The 20,146-nt window shown below is 33.3% G+C and overlaps 1 protein-coding gene across 1 annotated transcript in view; it reads right to left on the bottom strand.

The window, feature by feature from the left end:
* The window catches only part of ft (cadherin-related tumor suppressor fat), a 146,290-nt gene extending 127,871 nt beyond the window's left edge, over window positions 1-18,419 (bottom strand). Inside the window, exons 1-2 of the mRNA XM_070653164.1 lie at window positions 16,116-18,419; window positions 11,219-15,727 (exon numbers count right to left, since the gene is read on the bottom strand). Coding sequence (XP_070509265.1) covers window positions 11,219-15,727; window positions 16,116-16,871 — 5,265 coding nt within the window. The 5' untranslated portion in view covers window positions 16,872-18,419. The remainder of the gene's footprint in view (window positions 1-11,218; window positions 15,728-16,115) is intronic.
* Window positions 18,420-20,146: the final 1,727 nt, after the last annotated feature.

The following is a 20,146-nucleotide window of genomic DNA, read 5'->3' as shown; positions in this document are numbered from 1 at the left end:
CCATCACCACGCTACTCAAAGAATAAAGTATTGAAAAAAAAGACGAAAGGAGATTAAGATTTCGTCAATTTGAGTGCTTCGATTTTGTGACAAATGAGAGAGCCCAAAAAAACTCAATTTTTATTTATTTTTTTCAGATGATTAATATTGAAAAGGAACCAATTGGAAATGAATAATAAATAAGTTTCCGATGGAATTAATTCCATTTGTTATCTAAAAATCATCTCGCAAAATACGGCAGCAACTGTTTTTTGAGGTTTTGTGCTTAGCGCTGAAAAAAGGCAGTCACGTACAGTCAGAGATAAAAATAACTTATTTTGGTTTAGCAATAACATTTCTTTGAATGAATTTTTCCCCGCATGATTATGTGCGCACATACGGAGAATGATGATGATTATGAGGCTTGCGGAAATGCCAGTGCAAGCTAACGACGATGAATTTATGCAACAGAAAATTTTTTGTCATAATTTTTAACTTAATTGTTGATTTTAATCAACGCTTGTTAGCAATGAGGTATGTGCGAGCACTAAGGTATGATATGCTGGGTATGGGTGAGTATTTGGAATATTTGAATGTTTTGCTGCGTGTTGGAACGTAGCTGGTTAGGTATGGAATCTAAACTAGTATGTGGTGACTTAATATGCGGTACATGGTGAGGATTGCGACTTTTTAGCATAACTTGATGTAATTTCTGGTATTTTATGGAATTATGTGGAAAATTGGAACTAATTGGAGATCAATTTGTCGTTTTGAGTATGCAATGCAGATTTGACTAGTTGATAGAGCTACAATAAGCATGATCAGCCACAGTATCCCCCCAAAACCCACACCCCTGATCATCCAAAACGATTAAGACCATGAAATATAATATCAATTGTTTAAAAATTTCAACAATAACTAATTAAATAACAATATTATAAACGCTAATCGCTTGTTATAAAGTGACTTAAATTAATTACATCCATTTTCTACACTTTTGCTATTTCTGCCGCGTTCTTTAATGAAAGAATTTTATTACAATACTCGATATTTTTTTCAATTCTCTTTTCATGCACGAATATATTCATAATATATCAAAAAAGAAGAAAAAATCTTCATAGCCATTTAAGATACTTAAACACAAGACATTCAGCACAGAAATGAGAATTAAAAGGAAATTCTACAATTTGGATGGTGAATAAAAAAAGTATCATTATGATGATATTTATTGGTCAATTTTCTAAAACAAAATAGAAGAGACTCTATTTAGACTCTATTGCTTTACAGGCAATCGATATTGCTTGTAATTTTTCATCATATCGCACAAATAATTTCAAATTAATTTTTTTATTTTTAATTAATATGAAATATTTCTCTTCTTTTTATTTAATTCGAATAGCTTTGTGCCAAAATAGAGAAATAAGATGAATAAAAATTGCGCATGAATTGATGTTGCTTATTAGGATGTGCTTGTTAGGCGCTCGTGTAGAGTAGAATGTGAATTCTTTTTTTGTGGGAGAGGCTGGAAAGCTTATTTTATGGGAATTGGAGTTGGGTTTCAATATTTGAGATTGAGATGTCATTGGATGTTGGAATGTTTATGGAATCAGTATGGGTTCTGGGACTTAAGCTCGACTAATGGTAGCCTGGCTCATCAAGGACTGATTATACATGTGTTTAACCTATCATAGTAGCTATTTTGAGGTTTTACTTTAGATTTGAGGCGTTTTGAATCATAATAATGACTTGGATTGTGTAGAACCTAGCAGATTAGGTTTAGGCGACAGTATTGCACTTAATATTGGTTATTGGCAAGCTATGGACAGTTATATAACCAGTTTCACGTTCAATCTAAGGAAATTCATGGATTACAATTGATTTGTAAGTTCAGCGAAGTAATTAAAGTGACTTATGCTAGATTCTAGGTGCTTGTTCCTTAATATATTGATATAGAGTCCTATTTCATAGTAAGGATGTGCCAATATACTATTTTATCTTCAAACTAAGCCTCAAAACTCCAAATTCAGTGATTATTTGAAAGTTTTAGATTGCAGCAACAATCTCCAAAATTCTCAGACAATATAGATCACAAAACCCACTCAATATCCAATCTAGAGCATCAACCATAACCTCAAAACTCAAATTCCACACAAAAAACCATCCAGACCACAACCAATACCTCAACATCATCGATCCCTTTTTCCTCTTTTCCTTCTAAAAATTCCTAAATTTATCACTTCCATACATCCAAAAAAAAAGATGCTCTCAATAATCAATTCTGTCCTCTAGCCAATGCACTTCAAAAATAACCAGCAAAACAGAAAAAAAGACAAAGTTTTAAAAGCGAAAACTTGTGGTACAAGTTATTGCATAAATTTTATTATTCTATGTTATTTTTGCACCATCAACATCGTAAAAAAGGCGTATGAGACGACAAGACAATGACGAGAGAAAAAAAAAAAGATTTTTTTTAAGCGTATATTTTCTCAACAAACGGTGCGTTATGTATGTCACTTTGTCAGCTTGTTATTTCTCTGTATGTTAAAGGCTATAAACTGAGATAAGAATCAAGATTGATGTTGAGACTATTGTGTGGGCGTGAATGGAAAATTATAGTATCAATCAGTTCGTTTTTGATTTTAATTATTACTTTTACATTTTATATTAATTATACAGTGATACTTCTTGCTCTTTGCGCCGGATCCCTATGGTTTCTCTTGTATGCTCTTACATTCGTCATAAAATTTCTTTTTATTTTTTGAGGAAGAAAAGTTGATGGAATGAAACTGAATTACGTAAGGTGAGGTTGTGATTGATGTTGTTTTTGGGATTAAAGTGGATTAAGTATTACTAGCCCGATCGGCGCAGGTTGTAGTAATGCTACAACGATGACTAAGAGGCGACATACTTAGAATCAAGTGAGTGCTACGTAGCTATCACGTTGCTGTCACGTAGAATCCTAAGAACTAATTAAATGACACGTATCTGTCACGTAGCATACTTAGGACCAAGTAAATGACACGTAACTGTCACGTAGCATACTTAGAAGCAAGTGAAAGCAACGTAGCTGTCACGTAGCATACTTAGAACCAAGTGAATGCCACGTAACTGTCACATAGCATACTTAAAACCAAGAGAATGTCAAGTACTTGTCATGTAGCATACTTAGAACCAAGTGGACGCCACGTAGCTGCTACGTGGCTGTCACGTATCTGTCACGTGTTAGTCACTTGTTTTTTAGTATACTGCCGCTTAGTCGCTGATCGAGTAAAGAGTGTCGTTATTAGAGTTTCAATCAATTTTAGACAATAATAGACTTTTAACTAATTTTTGACTTACATTCAAATTCAAACAGATTCAAACATTTAAATTTGCCACAAATATTCAAAAAAAGAGAAACTAACTAAATCAACAATCAGCCTAATAATAATCATTACATTTCATTTAGAAAAAGTCTCAGTAATTGATAAATAAGTAAATGAACACAAGCTGCATCACGTAAAACAGAAATTCCTCAAAGAAAAAGAAAAGAAGTTAAAAAAATGAATCACAATCTGACATCAATCTACAAAAAGGCAAAAAAAATTTCCTTAAATGCGCTAAAATCATAATACTCTTATCTCATTCATGTTAAAGTTACTAGTTTTTCATTTCATTTTCTGAAGTTTTTAAAACGAGATGTTTGGAATGCATTGATGGTTTTGCCGTTTATAGGAAAAGAGAGAAAGAAAAAGAAGTACAAAAAAAAGGTTTGTTGATATGCGACTCATTAAGACAATCAATTAGTGGAGGCATATTTTTGTTCAGTTTGTGTTTCTCGAATTATCATCAAATGAGACAATTTTTTTGTGTTGTTGCTGGCTGCCCTGTTAAAGTAAAAATTCACGATATTTTATCTATGGTGGCCTAATGTATTTCATCTGTCATATTCTGACTCGATTTCTTGATATTTTCATTTAATTAGATGTCTTTTTTATGCCATTATTATTTTAGAATACAAGCTTATTAATGATGTTAGTCATATGGGTTAATATATATCTATCAGATGATATGAGGCATTCTCATCAAGCGACATTAAAATGAAGAAAAATATGGAATTCTATATATAGAGCAAGTTAGTTCTACTTATTGAATATCGAGATGAATCAGGAATATATTTTAAAAATTTACTTTTAAATTGATGACTTAAAGTTGTTGATAGACTATCAGTTTGATGGCATGTGAAGTATCCTTGAGGTTGATTTTGTGCAGCATGTTATCAACGAGATTGTAGAATTCAATTTTTTAACGGTTTTGTAAGATTCAAATATTTAACGGTTTTGTAAAATTTAAATATTCAACGACTTTGTAAGACTTAAAATTGTAACGGTTTTGTAAAATTCGAAATTTTCAACAATTTATCATGTTTCAAAATTTTAACAGTTTTGTAAGATTCAAATGCTTAACGACTTTTTAAAATTCAAAATTTTAACGGTTTTGTAAGATTTAAATTTCTGATGATTCTGCAGGATTTATGCGAATTTAAGCTGCATAGCAAAAAATAATTGAAAACTAAGACATCATTGCATATCCATCAATCTATTACATTCCTATCCCCACACAATCCAGGACAAACTGCACCAAACACCCCAAAAGCCTGCACACCATAAACAGCAGTTAATAATATTCTTTAATTGTCTTTATTGTTAGTTATCTAATTACGCCACTGTCAAAAAATTTTCTTATACTTTTTTTAGTTTTTAAAAAACACAGCAAAAGGAATACAACAACAACAACAACAGAAAAAAAGCACAGAGAAGAGAAATGAAGGAACGAGAAGACAGAAGAAACCGTAATCGCTTTAATAATGCCTAAAAGATTTGCGTTTTTTCACCATGCTTTAGTTCTTCTCATTCTTATTTTTTTTTACTCTCCTCGTATCTTCATCATATCTTTTTGACTTTGAATACACTAAAAGCGCATTAGTTACCTTTCAGAAGAGGCTCTGCTCTGTTGATATCAAAAAATGTTCAGCGGAGAGTAAAGTCATCTTCTTCTTTTGCCTTCCTTTCTTCCCCCTTAACATCGTTCTTATAAACTTTTTTTTTGCTTTTCTTTCTCTTTAAGTGTGATTTTGGAAGATGAATGGGTTATTGGGTATGGTTTGACTGGATGGGTGGGATGATTGGGGGTAAATGAAGTTGGTATTGGATGCTTGAGGTGTTTTGAGGTTAGGATTCTAACCTAGAATCTTGGTTATAATGGATATTGGTAGAATTTGCCCTAGTTCATGGCTTATTTATAGGATTTGGCCAAGAACAGCTAACCTGTCTTTTCTACGTTTTAGATGCGCAGCACTGCTGTTTTTGCGTATACTTTATAGTTCGTCCAAGACTGCAGACTTGCAGTTTTAGACGAACCATTCCAGATTTAACGAATAACATGACTTTACTAAAGACAATGTCACCAATATTAATAGTTAGGACAAATCAAAGTTCCTAAAGCACATGTTGAATTTTCCCGCCAAAACTGACATTCCTCTACCCAACAAACTGCGCCTAATCCTTCTCAATCTCCAATAATTCTTACACATCTCCTCTTATATTTTAAATTTTTACCTTAATAAAAGTCTTGTATGATGCTTGTGTTTTGCACACGAGAAAATGTTTTCTCTGCTGATAAAGTTCCCATGCAGCAACAACAACAACAACAAAACGGACGACTACGTCGAAATAAAAAAAATGAAAGGGTATTTTCTTTTATGCACTATATATTTAAAAGCATTGTCTATAACATCCATTATCGTAATAGGTTATAAAAGGTATTAATAGTGAAATGGAATTCATGTATGTAGGCATGAAGGCTTTTTAAAAACTATTTAAATCTTAAATGACTGCTGTTTATTTCTAAAAAAAAACTACACATCACATTGTAATGGTTATATAGCACATCTATACACGATAATCCCTCTTCTGTTTATCATAAAAATGAGCTTGAACTTTTTTTTTGTTGTTAAAAGATAATAAGGAAGGAATTTTGAAGTTTGTTGCTTATTTTGATAATTGGAGATTTGATATTGAGGATGAGGAGTTGATGGACTAGTAAATTGTGTTATATTGAGTGTTATTTTCATACTTCCTGGTTGAGTGAATTGGACAATTATGACAATTGCTGTAATTTACTGGATTATCTAAGTAGATACGTTGGTTTTTGGTTAGTGGCTTGTTCAGTTCTAAGGACGATGAATTGCATCACTAGTATGGCTAAGCTAAGCTAAACTAGTTGTATGTCTAAGGCAGCTAGTCGTATGTTTAATTCTAAGGACAATAGGTTGGGTCACTAGCATGTGTGATACTAAAGACGGCTAATGTCTAGTTTTATTAATGCATATCTAGTTCCAAGGATGGTCTTAGATCAAGACAGAGTTGTTGTCCTTAGAACTAAAACTTAGAGTAGACTCGGTTTCTGTATATAATAGCCTATATATTCCGAATAGAGATATTCCTAAGATTATGTCCTAGGATTAACCTAGAATGCTAAATATGAAGAACACAAAGAATATCCCCTTGAATGTCATGTAGTTTAAGAATATTCCTACTCAGACCTATTAACCAGAACTCGAAGTCGACTAGAATTTTTGATGGAGTCGAGTCGACTCAAGTCGGCTTTTCCATACAAATTCCGAGTCGACTTCGAGCTCTGCTATTAACCCTAAGGTATCCTCACTCAAATCACTTCATATTAGCAACTCATGACTATTCCCAGCCAAACCATATTTGGTACAAAGCACACATCTCTCACAACTAGACACTCAAGAACACCTCACAACACAACACAACTCATCCCATCCAAACAGTCACTCATGAGAATATAAATTTATCCAGTAATTGCTTTAGAAACACCACAATAATAATAACAATAATCATCATCCAGAGCATATTCAATGAAAAGAGATTTCAATTATAGACCATCATGAAAGAGATCAACAGCAACAACAACAACAAAAAATTATGATGCAGAAAAAATAAATAAAATAAGAAATTTCTTCATCCCACTCTGCCCAGGCTCTTATATTCATGTATGAAATTCTTCTTTTAACTCATCATAACATTCACAATTGCTGATATAAAATCACATGAAAAAAAAAAATTTATTTCCCTACATTTTCAATACTCAAAAACTCGCAGGTTTTATATCGTAAAGAACATCATGAGTTTGAGCCTCAAAGTATGGAGAGTATATAAAAATTGTAAAGACGTGAATAACAAACAGTAAGAAATGGAAACGATGAGGCATACTGAGAGAAAGACTTTAAGGAGTAAATACAACTTTGACAGAATAAATGAGCAAGAAAGAAATAAAAAACTATAAAAAAAAATATCGTCTGAGAAAGCCATGGCAAGAAGTTAAGTATAAAGCAACAATCTCTTGGTGAATTGAGAATATAAATCATATGAAGTTTGATGGCTCATATAAATATTATTGAAATATTAATTTTCCTTATCCTTATTTTGCATTCTTATTCTCTTCAACTCACATGTAGCGAGAGTCAACTTACAGAGTATGGAACACATGTTTGAGGCGCTCTTAATAAGATTTTTTTTTGTTGCTTGCTTGCTTGCGCGCTTGTGCTTATGCTTATGATTATTTATTTTTTTGAAAATATTGATAAACTATGTGGATGGGGTGTTCAATTACTTTTTTTTTATTTTTATGAGCGGGAAAATTATGCATGCATTGATGTTTGTTTTTAGAGGTGTCTATAGTCATGGCATTAATTGAGATGCAAATTGCTTTGTAAATGAGATTTGAAAATTTATTTAAATTTGATTCATTTATCTTTAAGATGTTGGTCAGTGTTCTCTAAACTAAGTTGGATTCTCTGGAAAGCTGGTCCAGTTCTTGGCTAATTCGGTTCATTTATTTGCTAATTCGGTTCAGTTCTTTGTAAATTGGGTTGAATTCTTTGTAAAAAAATCATCTTAGTTCATTATAACTTTTTAAGTTCTCTGTCAATTTGGTTCAATTTTTGTTTGGAAAATTCATAAAGTTCTCTGCAAATTGGATAGAAATCTCTGAAAAGTTGGTTTAGTCCTCTGTAAAATCTGTTCAATTCTCTGTAAAGTCAGGTATGTCTTCTTTAAATTCAGTTTAGTACAATTTTAAAATGAATTGATGACAAAGTTCTATTTACGGCAAATTGGTCTAGTTCTCTGTAAAATTTGTTCAGTTCTGTATAAAATTGATTCAGTTCTCTCTAAAATTGGTTAAGTTCTATGTAAAATTGGTTCAATTCTCTGCGAAATTAGTTCAGTTCTCTGCAAATTCTCTTAAATTCTCAAAAAAGTTAGTTAAAGTCTCTGTAAAATTGGTTCAGTTGTTTGCCAAGTTAGCTCAGTTCCTCCCAAATTCATGTAAGTTCTATCTTATAAAGATAACTTAATCATCTCTTCAGTCTTCTAAACCATTCAACCACACAAAAGCACTCAATTCCAAAGCAGCAACAAAATGCCATACCGACAACATCTATCCCAATCGACAATCATCCACGTATACCCTTTTCACATGAACATCTCAATATGTAATTTGAATACCATGAAATGATTGGAAAATTCATAGTCATGCGATTATAAATTGTTGTTTTATTTTCTACTAACTTCTCATATCCTTCAACAGAAGAAGGCAAATAAGAAGCAAGGAGAAATAAAATAAAATGAGTAATGCATTAAAAATTGCATTTGTCAATTCCCTGTGGAAATAAAGCTTTTAATTTCTCATTTAATGCATTTCCAACATTGTGGCGAGATCATCAAATTGTAATTTTAATTTAAGGCACAAAAATCAAAAAAAGAAAGAAAGGCAAAGAAAAAAAATTCTTTTTCGTTCTCTTCATTTCATGTACTACTGTCTGATCTCGCTGCAAATGCATTAAACAGCCCCTCACATATGCAATGTATTGCCGTAAAGCTGATTTAGTTTAACTGGGTAAGATGAATTAATTGACATATTGCATGATAAAATAGATAATAAAATGAGAAATTTAACCAAAATGAAAGGTCTCGCTTCATGTCGACAGGCAATAATAGCAGTAACATACCAAAAAGGGCCCCGTTCTGTTTTTTCGTTACCCACAAATAAAAAGGTAAATAAAAGAAAGAGAGCAGAGAGTAAGTGAGACATCCGAACAATAAGAACCTAATTGAGGAATTACACACGGTAAGAAAATCGCGCGTCTTAAACGGCACATTTTCACATTTTGTTTGGCATCACGAGAAGGAACCAAATAATAAAAAAAATCGAGAGTAAGATTGAAATGCCTTTATATAAGACACACACACAATTTTGTGGATCATTTCAACAAGAAACAGAATTATTCAATTAACATTACAATTTTATATGTCCATAAATACTTTTTTTTTTGTTTCTTAGGTGATTTTTAATGGGGATTTAAAAACGAAAAAAAAAAACGATGAAAAATTGATGACAGTCGATGCTAAGATACTTTTAATTAAGTTCGTACATATCTTATTTTGATATTTTTTTATATACATATATATTTCAATTCTTTTAAACGAAATTTATTGAGCATATCATGAATTTGGAGGTTTTGGATTATAAAATAATATAAAGAGTCTCTCCGCAGGGTTGGGATGGTTGCATGCAATACTTTACTTTTCTTTAATGGATTTGTTCTTACTGAGTTCTTTTAAGATATATGTATGTTTTAGGATGTGATTAAGCTGTGTTCTTAATATTTCATTCAAATTTAAGAATGTCTTGAATAAAGGAAACATCAAGGAATCAAAGGAAGTATATAGTAAATTGACAATTTGACTGTGCTAGATTCCGAGTGGACAATTTGACATCATCTTTATAACGAGATCTATGGTCAGCTAATAGTCGACCTACGGGAGGTATTAAGGGATGAATTTATATCTAGGTGGCTTGCTGTTATTAGATGTACATATCTTTGAAATATTGAAATTGTAAATGAATCTCTGATTGCATAATTAGCCTTAGAATACAAGAAGTTTGCTTCATGAGCAGAAGTGTCCAAACTTTTTGTTCCACGGACACCTTGGTGATAATCTACAATCAAAACCGACATTTCCAAAATATTATGGCGCCATACAGTTTAGACATCACTTTTTGAGACGGAAAGAGGAGATCCTAGCAGCTCTAGACAACTTGATATTGGAGAACGAGTCAGAAGCTAGAATTAAAGCCCGAACAATCAGAACTAGTACTAAAAGATTACCATTCGAATGGAATATTGCTAGAATAGACCTGAAAGTATCTCATTATGCCAATAGAAGATCCAAATGAGAATAGCAATTAAGCAGCTTCCACTACAAACCAAACATTACCAAATAATTGCCACAACTAAACATAATTTCTCAATCCTTTTCCAACCATTCAAACAACATTTCAAAAATTGCCAGTTGAGCCCTTAAAAAACCCATAAAAATCATTTTAAAACCGTCTCCATGGAATGCAAATTTTGAGGAATGTGCAAAAATTTGAAAGTAAATTAACTGTTATTACATATGTAAAGTAATGAAAATTATTTTCTCCTTTTAACATATTTCTCTCGTCGTCGACGGCCTTTCTTAAAGAATTTTAATTGAAATTTGTGAGGACTTCCCAAATATATTCTCAGTGCTTAAATGAGAGTCTGATGTTGGTTTGTGGAGGAATGTTTGAACTGAATGAACAATTTTGGAACGACATGCAGTTGTTATCCTTGATATTTGATTTGAGTCCACATCCTAATGGATGCATAGACCCCGATAACATCCACAAAACCTTAATAACTTTCTAAATATTCCCATAAAAATCTCACACTATAAAAAATATCCACCGAGCTGCATCAAACGGCTATAAAACTAGACAAAAGACTATAAAATTAAATTTATTCCACAAATGGCTTCAATAGCCCATCCCTCATGTCTCCTTTCCATTCATGCAGGCAAACATGAATGACACAACATAAATGCATAAAAAAAATTCTATTTTTCTTCAATTAGTTCCGTAAAGAAAGCTTCTGTCGAGTCAAATATCTACAGATGTACTTGATGACGACAATGTTGTAAGTATAATATAAAGAAGAAGGTACAAAGGTTTGCATAATCACGCACTTTGTATTGTGAAGCATTGAAGCGAATAATTAAAAATAATAAAAAGAAGGATTTCTTTTCAATTTCTGATGAGAATTGGATATAAATAAAAAAGCAATAAAATAATAAAAGTTGCAACTCACCTTTGTATTTGACGTTCTCGGTGCACCGCCAATGGCAATGGCATAAACTTCAATTTCATATATTTCGACACCATTCTCGCGATCCAATTCAACGGCTGTAGATAAAATTCCCAATTTTGTGTCGATGTCAAAAAGACGATCAACTTGTTTACCATTGCCGGTTACATTTGTCACATAATATTCAATTTCATTGCCGGAAGCGGTCGGCAAATGAGCTGACACTGTCAATATACTCGTTCCGGCCGGTTCATTTTCAAAAACTGTGCCAGTTAATTCTTTTTGTTGAAACATTGGACCGCCATTTGCGGAACTGCTTGTTATTATCGTAATATATGCATCACTTGATTTACGTTCACTTTGTACAGCTTCATCAGTTGCTTTCACCGCCAACTGATAACGCGCTTCGGGATTATGTATTGTCTTTCTTAACGATATTGTACCTGTACTACGATGTAACTTAAATAAGTCTGTATTACCACTAACCATTTCATATGTTACAAGACCATTTGAACTCGAGTCGGCATCGCGCGCGAAAACATTCATTATCGGTAAGCCATCATGACCCGGTTCAACGCGTATATCTCTTAATGGCAATACGGCCGCATTCATTGACACAAAAATTGGCTCACAATCATTTATATCCTCAACGATAACTGTCACTAATTTTTCAGCTGACAAACGTTGTGATGGTATCAATGCTTGATCCGTTGCCACAACAATTAAACGGAATGTATCAATTGATTCACGATCAATTTGACGTTGTGTATAAATGACACCCGATGTTGCATTAATTCTAAAATGTCCTTGACCAAATGATGGCTCTTGACTTTGTATTGAGTATGTTACTTTACCATTTAATCCATTATCAGGATCTTCGGCCGTGATCATAATAATCGGTGTATTTATTGGAATTCCTTCACGAATTTGCCTCACAATTGCTGTGTTAGGAAAGCTTGGTGCATTGTCATTAAAGTCAATTGTTGTTACTGTAAATATTATTGTTGTCGATAACCTTGGATTGCCACCGTCTGATGCTGTAATATTTAATGAATATGTTTGTGTATCTTCATAGTCCAATAATTTGTGTAAATAAAGTGATCCAGTGACGGGATCAATGTGAAATGTGTCACGTCGATTTCCTGCGGCAATTGAATATGTCAACTGACTATTAATACCCAAATCATTATCAGTTGCACGAAATCTTATTAATTCCGTTCCAATTGTTGTTGTCTCAATGACAGATATACTCGTATCCGTTTGTACAAATTCCGGACTACAATCATTTTCATCAAGTACCTCAATTGATATTGTTGTTGATGAACTTAAACGACCAACAACAGCAGCATCATGTGCAATAACTGTCAGCTTATAAGATGATGTCGTTTCTCTATCAAGCGACTTAACAAGTGTTACTTGACCGGTTGATTCGTCAATTGAAAATTTACCACCATCATTACCATCTGATATATAATAAAAGACATCACCGTTAAGACCTTCATCAGCATCAAACGTATAGACACGAATAAGTTGCGATCCAATTGATGAGCCTTCTGATACCTGAACTTTATATGGTGATCGTAAAAATTGCGGTGCGTGATCATTTATATCATTTATAAAAATTTTTACTTTAACCTTATCTTTCAATCTTACAGCACCATTATCTGTGACAGTTGCCTCAAGTGAAATGAAATTCTGTCCCGTCGATTGTACGAGTGCTTCACGATCAAATTTTCTCATCGTCTTTATAAAGCCATTACGTGGATCAACTGAGAAATCATTTTCAACATTCGATAACATAAATATAAGTTCAGCATTTCGTCCAATGTCACGATCTGTTGCTGTCAATTTACCAACAAATGAATCAATGGGCTCATTTTCAGCTATATTGAATGTAAATGAACTGTTGGTAAATTGTGGTGCATTATCATTTTCATCAATTACATGAATTACGACTGGTACTTCCGTACTACGTGGTGGATCACCACCATCATTGCAGCTTATCGTCAGTGAATAATAATCGCGATCTTCACGGTCGAGATTACTTTTGACGAAAAGATATCCGTCGGGAAAGATACCAAATTTATTCTCCAAATTTCCTTCAATAATTTTATATGAGATTCGTCCATTTGCACCGAGGTCAGCATCTGATGCGGAAAGGGCAAAAAATCGTGAATTTACGGGTGTCGATTCCAATAAAGATGTTTCATATGATGTGTGGTCAAAGACACATGTGTGGTCATTTACGTCTTCAATTGTTATTGTCACAACATTTTTGGATGATAATCTTGGTTCGCCGCCATCAATGGCTGTAATTTCAAGATGCATAACTGTGCCTGGTTCGACACGAATTGGACGATTAATGTAAAGTACACCAGTTGCTTCTGAGATTCTAAATTGTTCATGTGGATTGTATGTGAGGCTGTAAGTGACTCGAGCATTAACTCCATAATCCTTGTCACGGGCTCTTGCCAAAAATATCTCTTGTCCAACAGCTGCATTCTCCGGTATATGAATCTCATCCTTATCACGTGTAAATATCGGCGCATTGTCATTCAAGTCTAATATTAAAATATTTACCATTGTCTTGCCATATCCAAGACCCGATCTTGTTTTCCCATATCCGACAATTGTCAATGAATACATCATTGACTCTTCACGATCGATTGCTTTAGCTGTTGAAATGACACCTGTTTGCTCATCAATAACAAAATTCTCATTCGGATCACCATAAACAATTGCGTATTCAACCGGAGCAATAAGTGCTGATGTCGATGATATTTTTGTTTTACCAACTGCACGTCCAATTTTTGGATTTTCATGTCCAAAATCTTCATAAATTTGAAATTCATAATTACCAGGTGTATCAAATTCTAATTCCTCTAATTTTGATTCTCTCACGATCTCAACAATTGCATCTTTTTCTGTCCGACGATCACCACGATCTTTTGCGGATATGATTAATTTAAATATTGATTTTTGTGATGATCTTAAACTTGACCTTAAACTTATCATGCCTGTCCAATTATCAACAATAAAGAGACCATCACCGCCACTTTCTAATTTATATGATATTAAGGCATTGTCACCATCATCTCGATCTGTTGCTTGAACTTTTAATATTGACGTACCAATGGCTGTATCGTCCGATAGAACAACAAAGTAACGCTTTGGATAGAATTCCGGCGAATTATCATTGATATCTTCAACTTTCAAGAATACGGTTGCGGTTGATGATTGCTGTGGAATTCCTTGATCTTTTGCAATTACTTGTATCTCATACTCTGTTATGGTTTCACGATCTAATTTGTTACGTATTGTTAATTGGCCTGTTAGTGAGTCTAGTGCAAACATATTGGGATAATTTTGTTCAACACTCGGATGTAAGACATATGAGACACTACCGTTAGTTCCTTGATCATGATCAGATGCTGTTAACATTGCTACAACTGTATGCGGTTGTGTATTCTCGCTCAAACTAATGTTAATATGTGGCTGTGAAAATTGTGGCTTTTCATCATTCTCATCCAATATTGTGACCTTTAACTGTGTATATGCCCATTTTGGATTCGGTCCACCATCTCGTGCCGATATACTCAATTCAATTGTTCCTTGAACTTCACGATCAAGCGGTGCCTTTGTTGTTATTAAACCACTTATTGAGTCAATTGCAAACCATTGTCTATTATTACCTGATACAAAATCATAGTAGATTTGTGCATTAACACCTGTATCTTCATCAGATGCTGTTATGCTTGCAACAAATGTACCAGGCGGTGCCAATTCACTCAATATGGCCGAATATTCTGATTTTTCAAAAACAGGTTCATGGTCATTGACATCGTTAACATGAATAATTAAATATGCGGTTGCTGTGCGCGCCGGTGTACCTTTATCAGTTGCCACAACCGTTAAATTATATTTACTAATTTCTTCACGATCCAAAATGCCATTTACACGTACAATATCAAAGCTTGGCGTCTTGTCTAATCGAAAATGACTGAGTTCATTACCGGTGATAATTTTTAAGCTTGTCTCACCATTTAATCCCTCATCCATATCTTCAACAGATACAGCAGCCACAACAGATCCATTTACAGCATTCTCATCAACTGTCGCATAACTTGCCGTTGGTGGAAAATATTGAAATCTAATTTGTGGTGCATGATCATTTGTATCAACTAAATTCACTGTAACATACGTGCGACCATCTTGACGTGGTGAGCCATGATCGCGTGCAAACACTGTAAAGACGCAAGATTTTGGACAACTGCCGCCAAGTTTTGTAAAAATTGGACAATTTTGTTGTGGACATGAGAGGATTTGTGTTGTTGTAATGACACCTGTCTCCGGGTCAATTGTGAATTGCGCCTCTGTGTCTGATAAGTAGTAAGTTATTTTGGCATTGTCACCTAAATCATTGTCTGATGCCATGACTTGGAGGACTGGTGTGCCGGGAAGGACGCTTTCATTTAGTGAGACGATGTAGTCGCTGTGGTCGAAGATTGGTGGCTGTTAAGGAAGAAAATTGAGAAATTTTGAGGTTAGAAATTTTTATTTTTGGATATTTTGATGCTTAAAGTTACCCAGACTTGCCACTCGGAGTGAAATTCAAAAGAAAAAGCCAACTTTGATTAAAAAATTTCTGACACAATTCTTTCCATAGCCGCCTATGGAATAATTTCATACCACAAATCTACAAGCCTAATAATCAGAAAAATATGAGGCAGCAACAATGTGAAATCCAAGGGCAAGTGAGCGCAATACAGAATAAAAAAATATCAAAGGGTAAACATCAAAAGCTAAAGTGCAAAGGGTTACGGTCAGTAAATCCCTTTCATGTAATTTCATTGCAAATCAGACTGAAAAAATATGAAATAAATGGAAATTTCCTACTTACATTATCATTAACGTCGAGTATCGTGACATTAACTTGAAGATATCCATTTTTTGGTGGACTGCCTCCATCACGTGCTGATATATTTAAAACATAAAATCCACGTGTCTCGCGATCCAACTTCCCAGTCGTCTCCAAATGTAAATACGATACATCACCACTGGGATTTGTCGTGACAGCCAATCGAAATTTGTCATCATGATTGCCATCGACAATGCGATAATCATCTGTTACTTTATTTGTACCACTATCTCGATCTGTTGCAGCATCAAGTAAAAGTCGTGTACCGGATGCGGAACTCTCTGACAGTGATACGGCAATGCTTGGTTCTGGAAATTCTGGTGCATTGTCATTGATGTCCTGTACAATGATTCTCACTTCAATTGGGAATGTAGGTTGTGTACTATTGACCGCTAGAATGACTAAATCATAACGATCATTCTGTACAACCTCACGATCTAAAACTATATTAGTCTTGATCTCTCCCGTCACTGAATCAAGTGAGAATTCTCTCGATGGCTCATTAAATCTATATGTAAATCCAGGTTTTGTAATTGGTATATATCCAACAACCGTTCCACGTGGCTCGCCCTCAAGTATCTCAAATTGAATGCGCGTGTCAACAGCTCTCGATTGCATAACACTTTCATTTGATGATCGCCTACGTGGAAATATACCAGGACCCGGTCCCGAATTACCAGTTACTAGTAAGCTCATGCTTGCTATGAGCAGCAGTAAAAATAATTTCCTTAATTTCATCCTTAAAAAATATTTTTTGAAGTTTTTTTTTGTGTTTTAAAAAAAAATTCGTTCCTTAAAACTTTACAAATTAATTATGATATTGCTTATGGGGGCCTCTCGCTTAACTCGTCGCATTTACTTTTTAATGCACGTCATTTTTGTTTGTTGTTTGTTGCTGTGTCTTCTTTACTTGAAACGTTTATTATGCAATTTATACATAATTTGCAATTTAATGATTGACAATGTCCTTTAAAGAATTCAGTGATGATCCTTAAGTTCCTACTTATGATCAGTTCCTCTCTATCTCAGGTGTGTGTGCGTGTGTGTGTGTGATTCAAATCAAACAAGAAATCATAAATATTATATTAAATAAATATCATAAATAGTCAACACACATACAGTGAGACTTGAGGTGCTCTTTTTTTGTTGTTCCTTAGTTTCGTGAAAGAAAAACTGGAATTTTTTTTTTTATTATTATTTTACGTCGTGTATGTGACTGTAGCTGAAGATTCTTTTACCAGAAGAATTTCTTTTCTTTCTTGCTGTCGTTTTTTTTTTATATGTGGCAAAAGTCTCTAAGATATTCACACAAATACAATCATTGATTTTGGTCAGGTTGTATGTACGCACACTCAAGATTCTGTTTTTGGGCTCTTGTTGGTGTTGCTTCAAAACAAAACAGGCAGAAGAAATCTCTTTTTGTTAGAATGAGTTCTGTGTGAGTATGGCCTGTGTGTATGGATGTGCGGCGCGCAAAAATATAAAAAAAAACGGTGAGCTGGACGAAGAAGAGAGCGAAACGAAAGAGGTAAAAAAATGTTGATATAAAAGATGAAAAACAAGTTGCAAAGCGAGCAAAAATTGTTTGAATGATGATGGCTTTTCAAGCCTGGGCCCAAAAGTAAAATAAATATGATTCGAATGGAATTTCCTTCTTCTTCTTTATCTTCGCGTACTCTCTCTTTCTCTCTCTCTCTTTTTTTATTTTTGCCTACCTTGCTTGCTGTAGCACTTTAAATATTATTTTTTTTTGTTAAAGAATATTCGACACTAAAAATTTATGCATGAAATGCAGAGAATCTCATGAAAAAAAAAAGTCTCGTCGCTGGAGGCTAGTCAAACATATTTTTATTCTCTTGCTGCTTTTTTTTCGAACTTGCACTTAAAAAATATGTATTTAAGTGCACACACAATTTTTATTTCCAGCCAAAAGAATAAATTTTCTTGCTTCCTTCACTTTTTTCTTTTGTTCAATTTACTGATAAGACGAGAATTTTTGGCTGTGCCTTCGTTACACTTGCTATTTTTTTTTGTGGTTCCTTTTTGACTTTATCATACACAAAAAAATTCTTGTCTATCTTAATAGCGCACTTCCTTTTGGACTCTCTTTTAATTTTGAGTGAGTTCTTGTGTTCACTGAAATTCTTTTATGGTTATTAATGCGGAATTTTTATTATTATTGTGTAGAATTTGAATGAGTCACACGAGTGCTTTGAGTATGTTTTTTGAGTTATCAAACGCGTTAAGTGTTGGTAGAGTTTCTTACTTTTTTACAGCGAACTTTCAATTCTTGTTTTAGATTCCTGATTTTTCAATAAAATGTCCAATTTTACTAAGATTCTTTCAATTTTTCACTTTAAACGCGTTCAAATATTCTTGAATTTTTAATATAAATGTCCAAGTTTGGTAAGATTCTCTTTATTTTGCACTTTAATCGTATTAAGTCTTGCACTAAATTTTGTACGATTTTCTTACTTTCCAGTATTAAATCACTAAGTTTTCCAAGATTCGCTTAGTTTTTCACTTCAAACGCGCTAAGTTTTGCAAGGTTTTCTTACTTTTTACTTTAAACTTGACGAATTTTTGAAAGATTCTCTCAATTTTTTGCTAATAACCTCACTTTTCTTTTAAAATTTTTGAATTTTTTTTAGAAAATGCGCTTTATTCACTTTTTATGGCCTCGAAAAATGCGCTATTTTCTTTAATTCTTTAGGTTATTTGTATAAAATTGCTTTATTTTTCACAAATTTGTTCACTTTTGCTTCACAAATCTTTAAATTTTGAATTTTTTTCTGTGTTAAACGCGCTTATTTTGCGCAATTTTGAACTTTTTCTTTATAATATTCAGTTTTCAGTTCCTTGATTAGTTTTCACTTTCCTTCTGCTTAGATCACTTTAATAACACCCAATTGTTAACGTCCGAAAAACGCGCTTATTCAATTCACAAATATTATTCACTTCCAAAAAGTCTCTAGTTCCTCGAAAATCGCGTTAAATATTTTTTCGTCATAACATTCCACTATTAAAATTCATATTTTTATTCAAATTATACTTTTTATGTCTAATAATATTTCTCATATCATAATGTTATTCCACACAGTCCAATTACACGAGCAAGGAAACATGAAGATTCCGTTTTGGTTCTTATTATTTTTATTCCTTTATCTTCACTCCACAACAATATAGGTACATATATATATGTATATACACACTCACTGTATTTAACGTTTATTTAATTTAATAATGTTTCTTCGTGTCCTTCGAAAAGTGTAGCTTGTCTTCAAGATCTTGATCGAATTACGTTATATGTGTGCTCTGTTCAGAAGTTATACTTATTTTTTTTTTTGCACCGCATTTACCCGAAATATATATAAAGTATTAAAAGAACATCAAGCTACAAATGTTTAATTTTTTTTTTAAGTTCGCGAAAGTGTACCGATGAACAGAACGGACTATATATAATATACAATGTTGCGATAAATCTGGAAGCATAAAAAAGAGAAGAAAAAAAAATAAAAATTTAGCGCGTTTTTTGTGGGATGGATGAAATATTAATTAATTAATGAAATTATGGAGGTGATGTGAAATGTCGATTTATGATAACTTTTTTTGATTTAATGTTTTTAAAGACGAGAGTTCGGCTTTTTTGGATGATTTTTATGGGGATTTTGATTCATTAACTCTGCATCAGATAGTAGCGGAAAAGTCATGAATATTGCACTTTGATGACTGTTATAATGAACTGCGAAATGGATGGAGAAGTCATTATGTGTGTTTTAATTACTTTCATCTGGCTCTGGAGATGCAAGGGATGGATACTTTTTGGTTTTGTGTTCTGAATTTATTTGAGTATTCTTGTCATATTTCTAAATTGATGACTTATGTTCAGAACTCGAATTTAATATTTATTTTCACAATATGAAGCACAAGTTGGTAAATCGATCCAAATCTCATCACCAGCTCTTGGTGACTCTTGGAGTGTGCCGGAATCTGCCACCGAATCAGAGTCACGC

The sequence above is a fragment of the Chironomus tepperi genome, unplaced genomic scaffold, assembly GCF_022539635.2.
Source record: "Chironomus tepperi strain 1889 unplaced genomic scaffold, CSIRO-AGI_Ctep_v1 contig_67, whole genome shotgun sequence".
Taxonomy (NCBI): domain Eukaryota; kingdom Metazoa; phylum Arthropoda; class Insecta; order Diptera; family Chironomidae; genus Chironomus; species Chironomus tepperi.
Note: the sequence above shows the minus strand (reverse complement) of the source record. Positions and strands in the feature narration are given on the sequence as shown.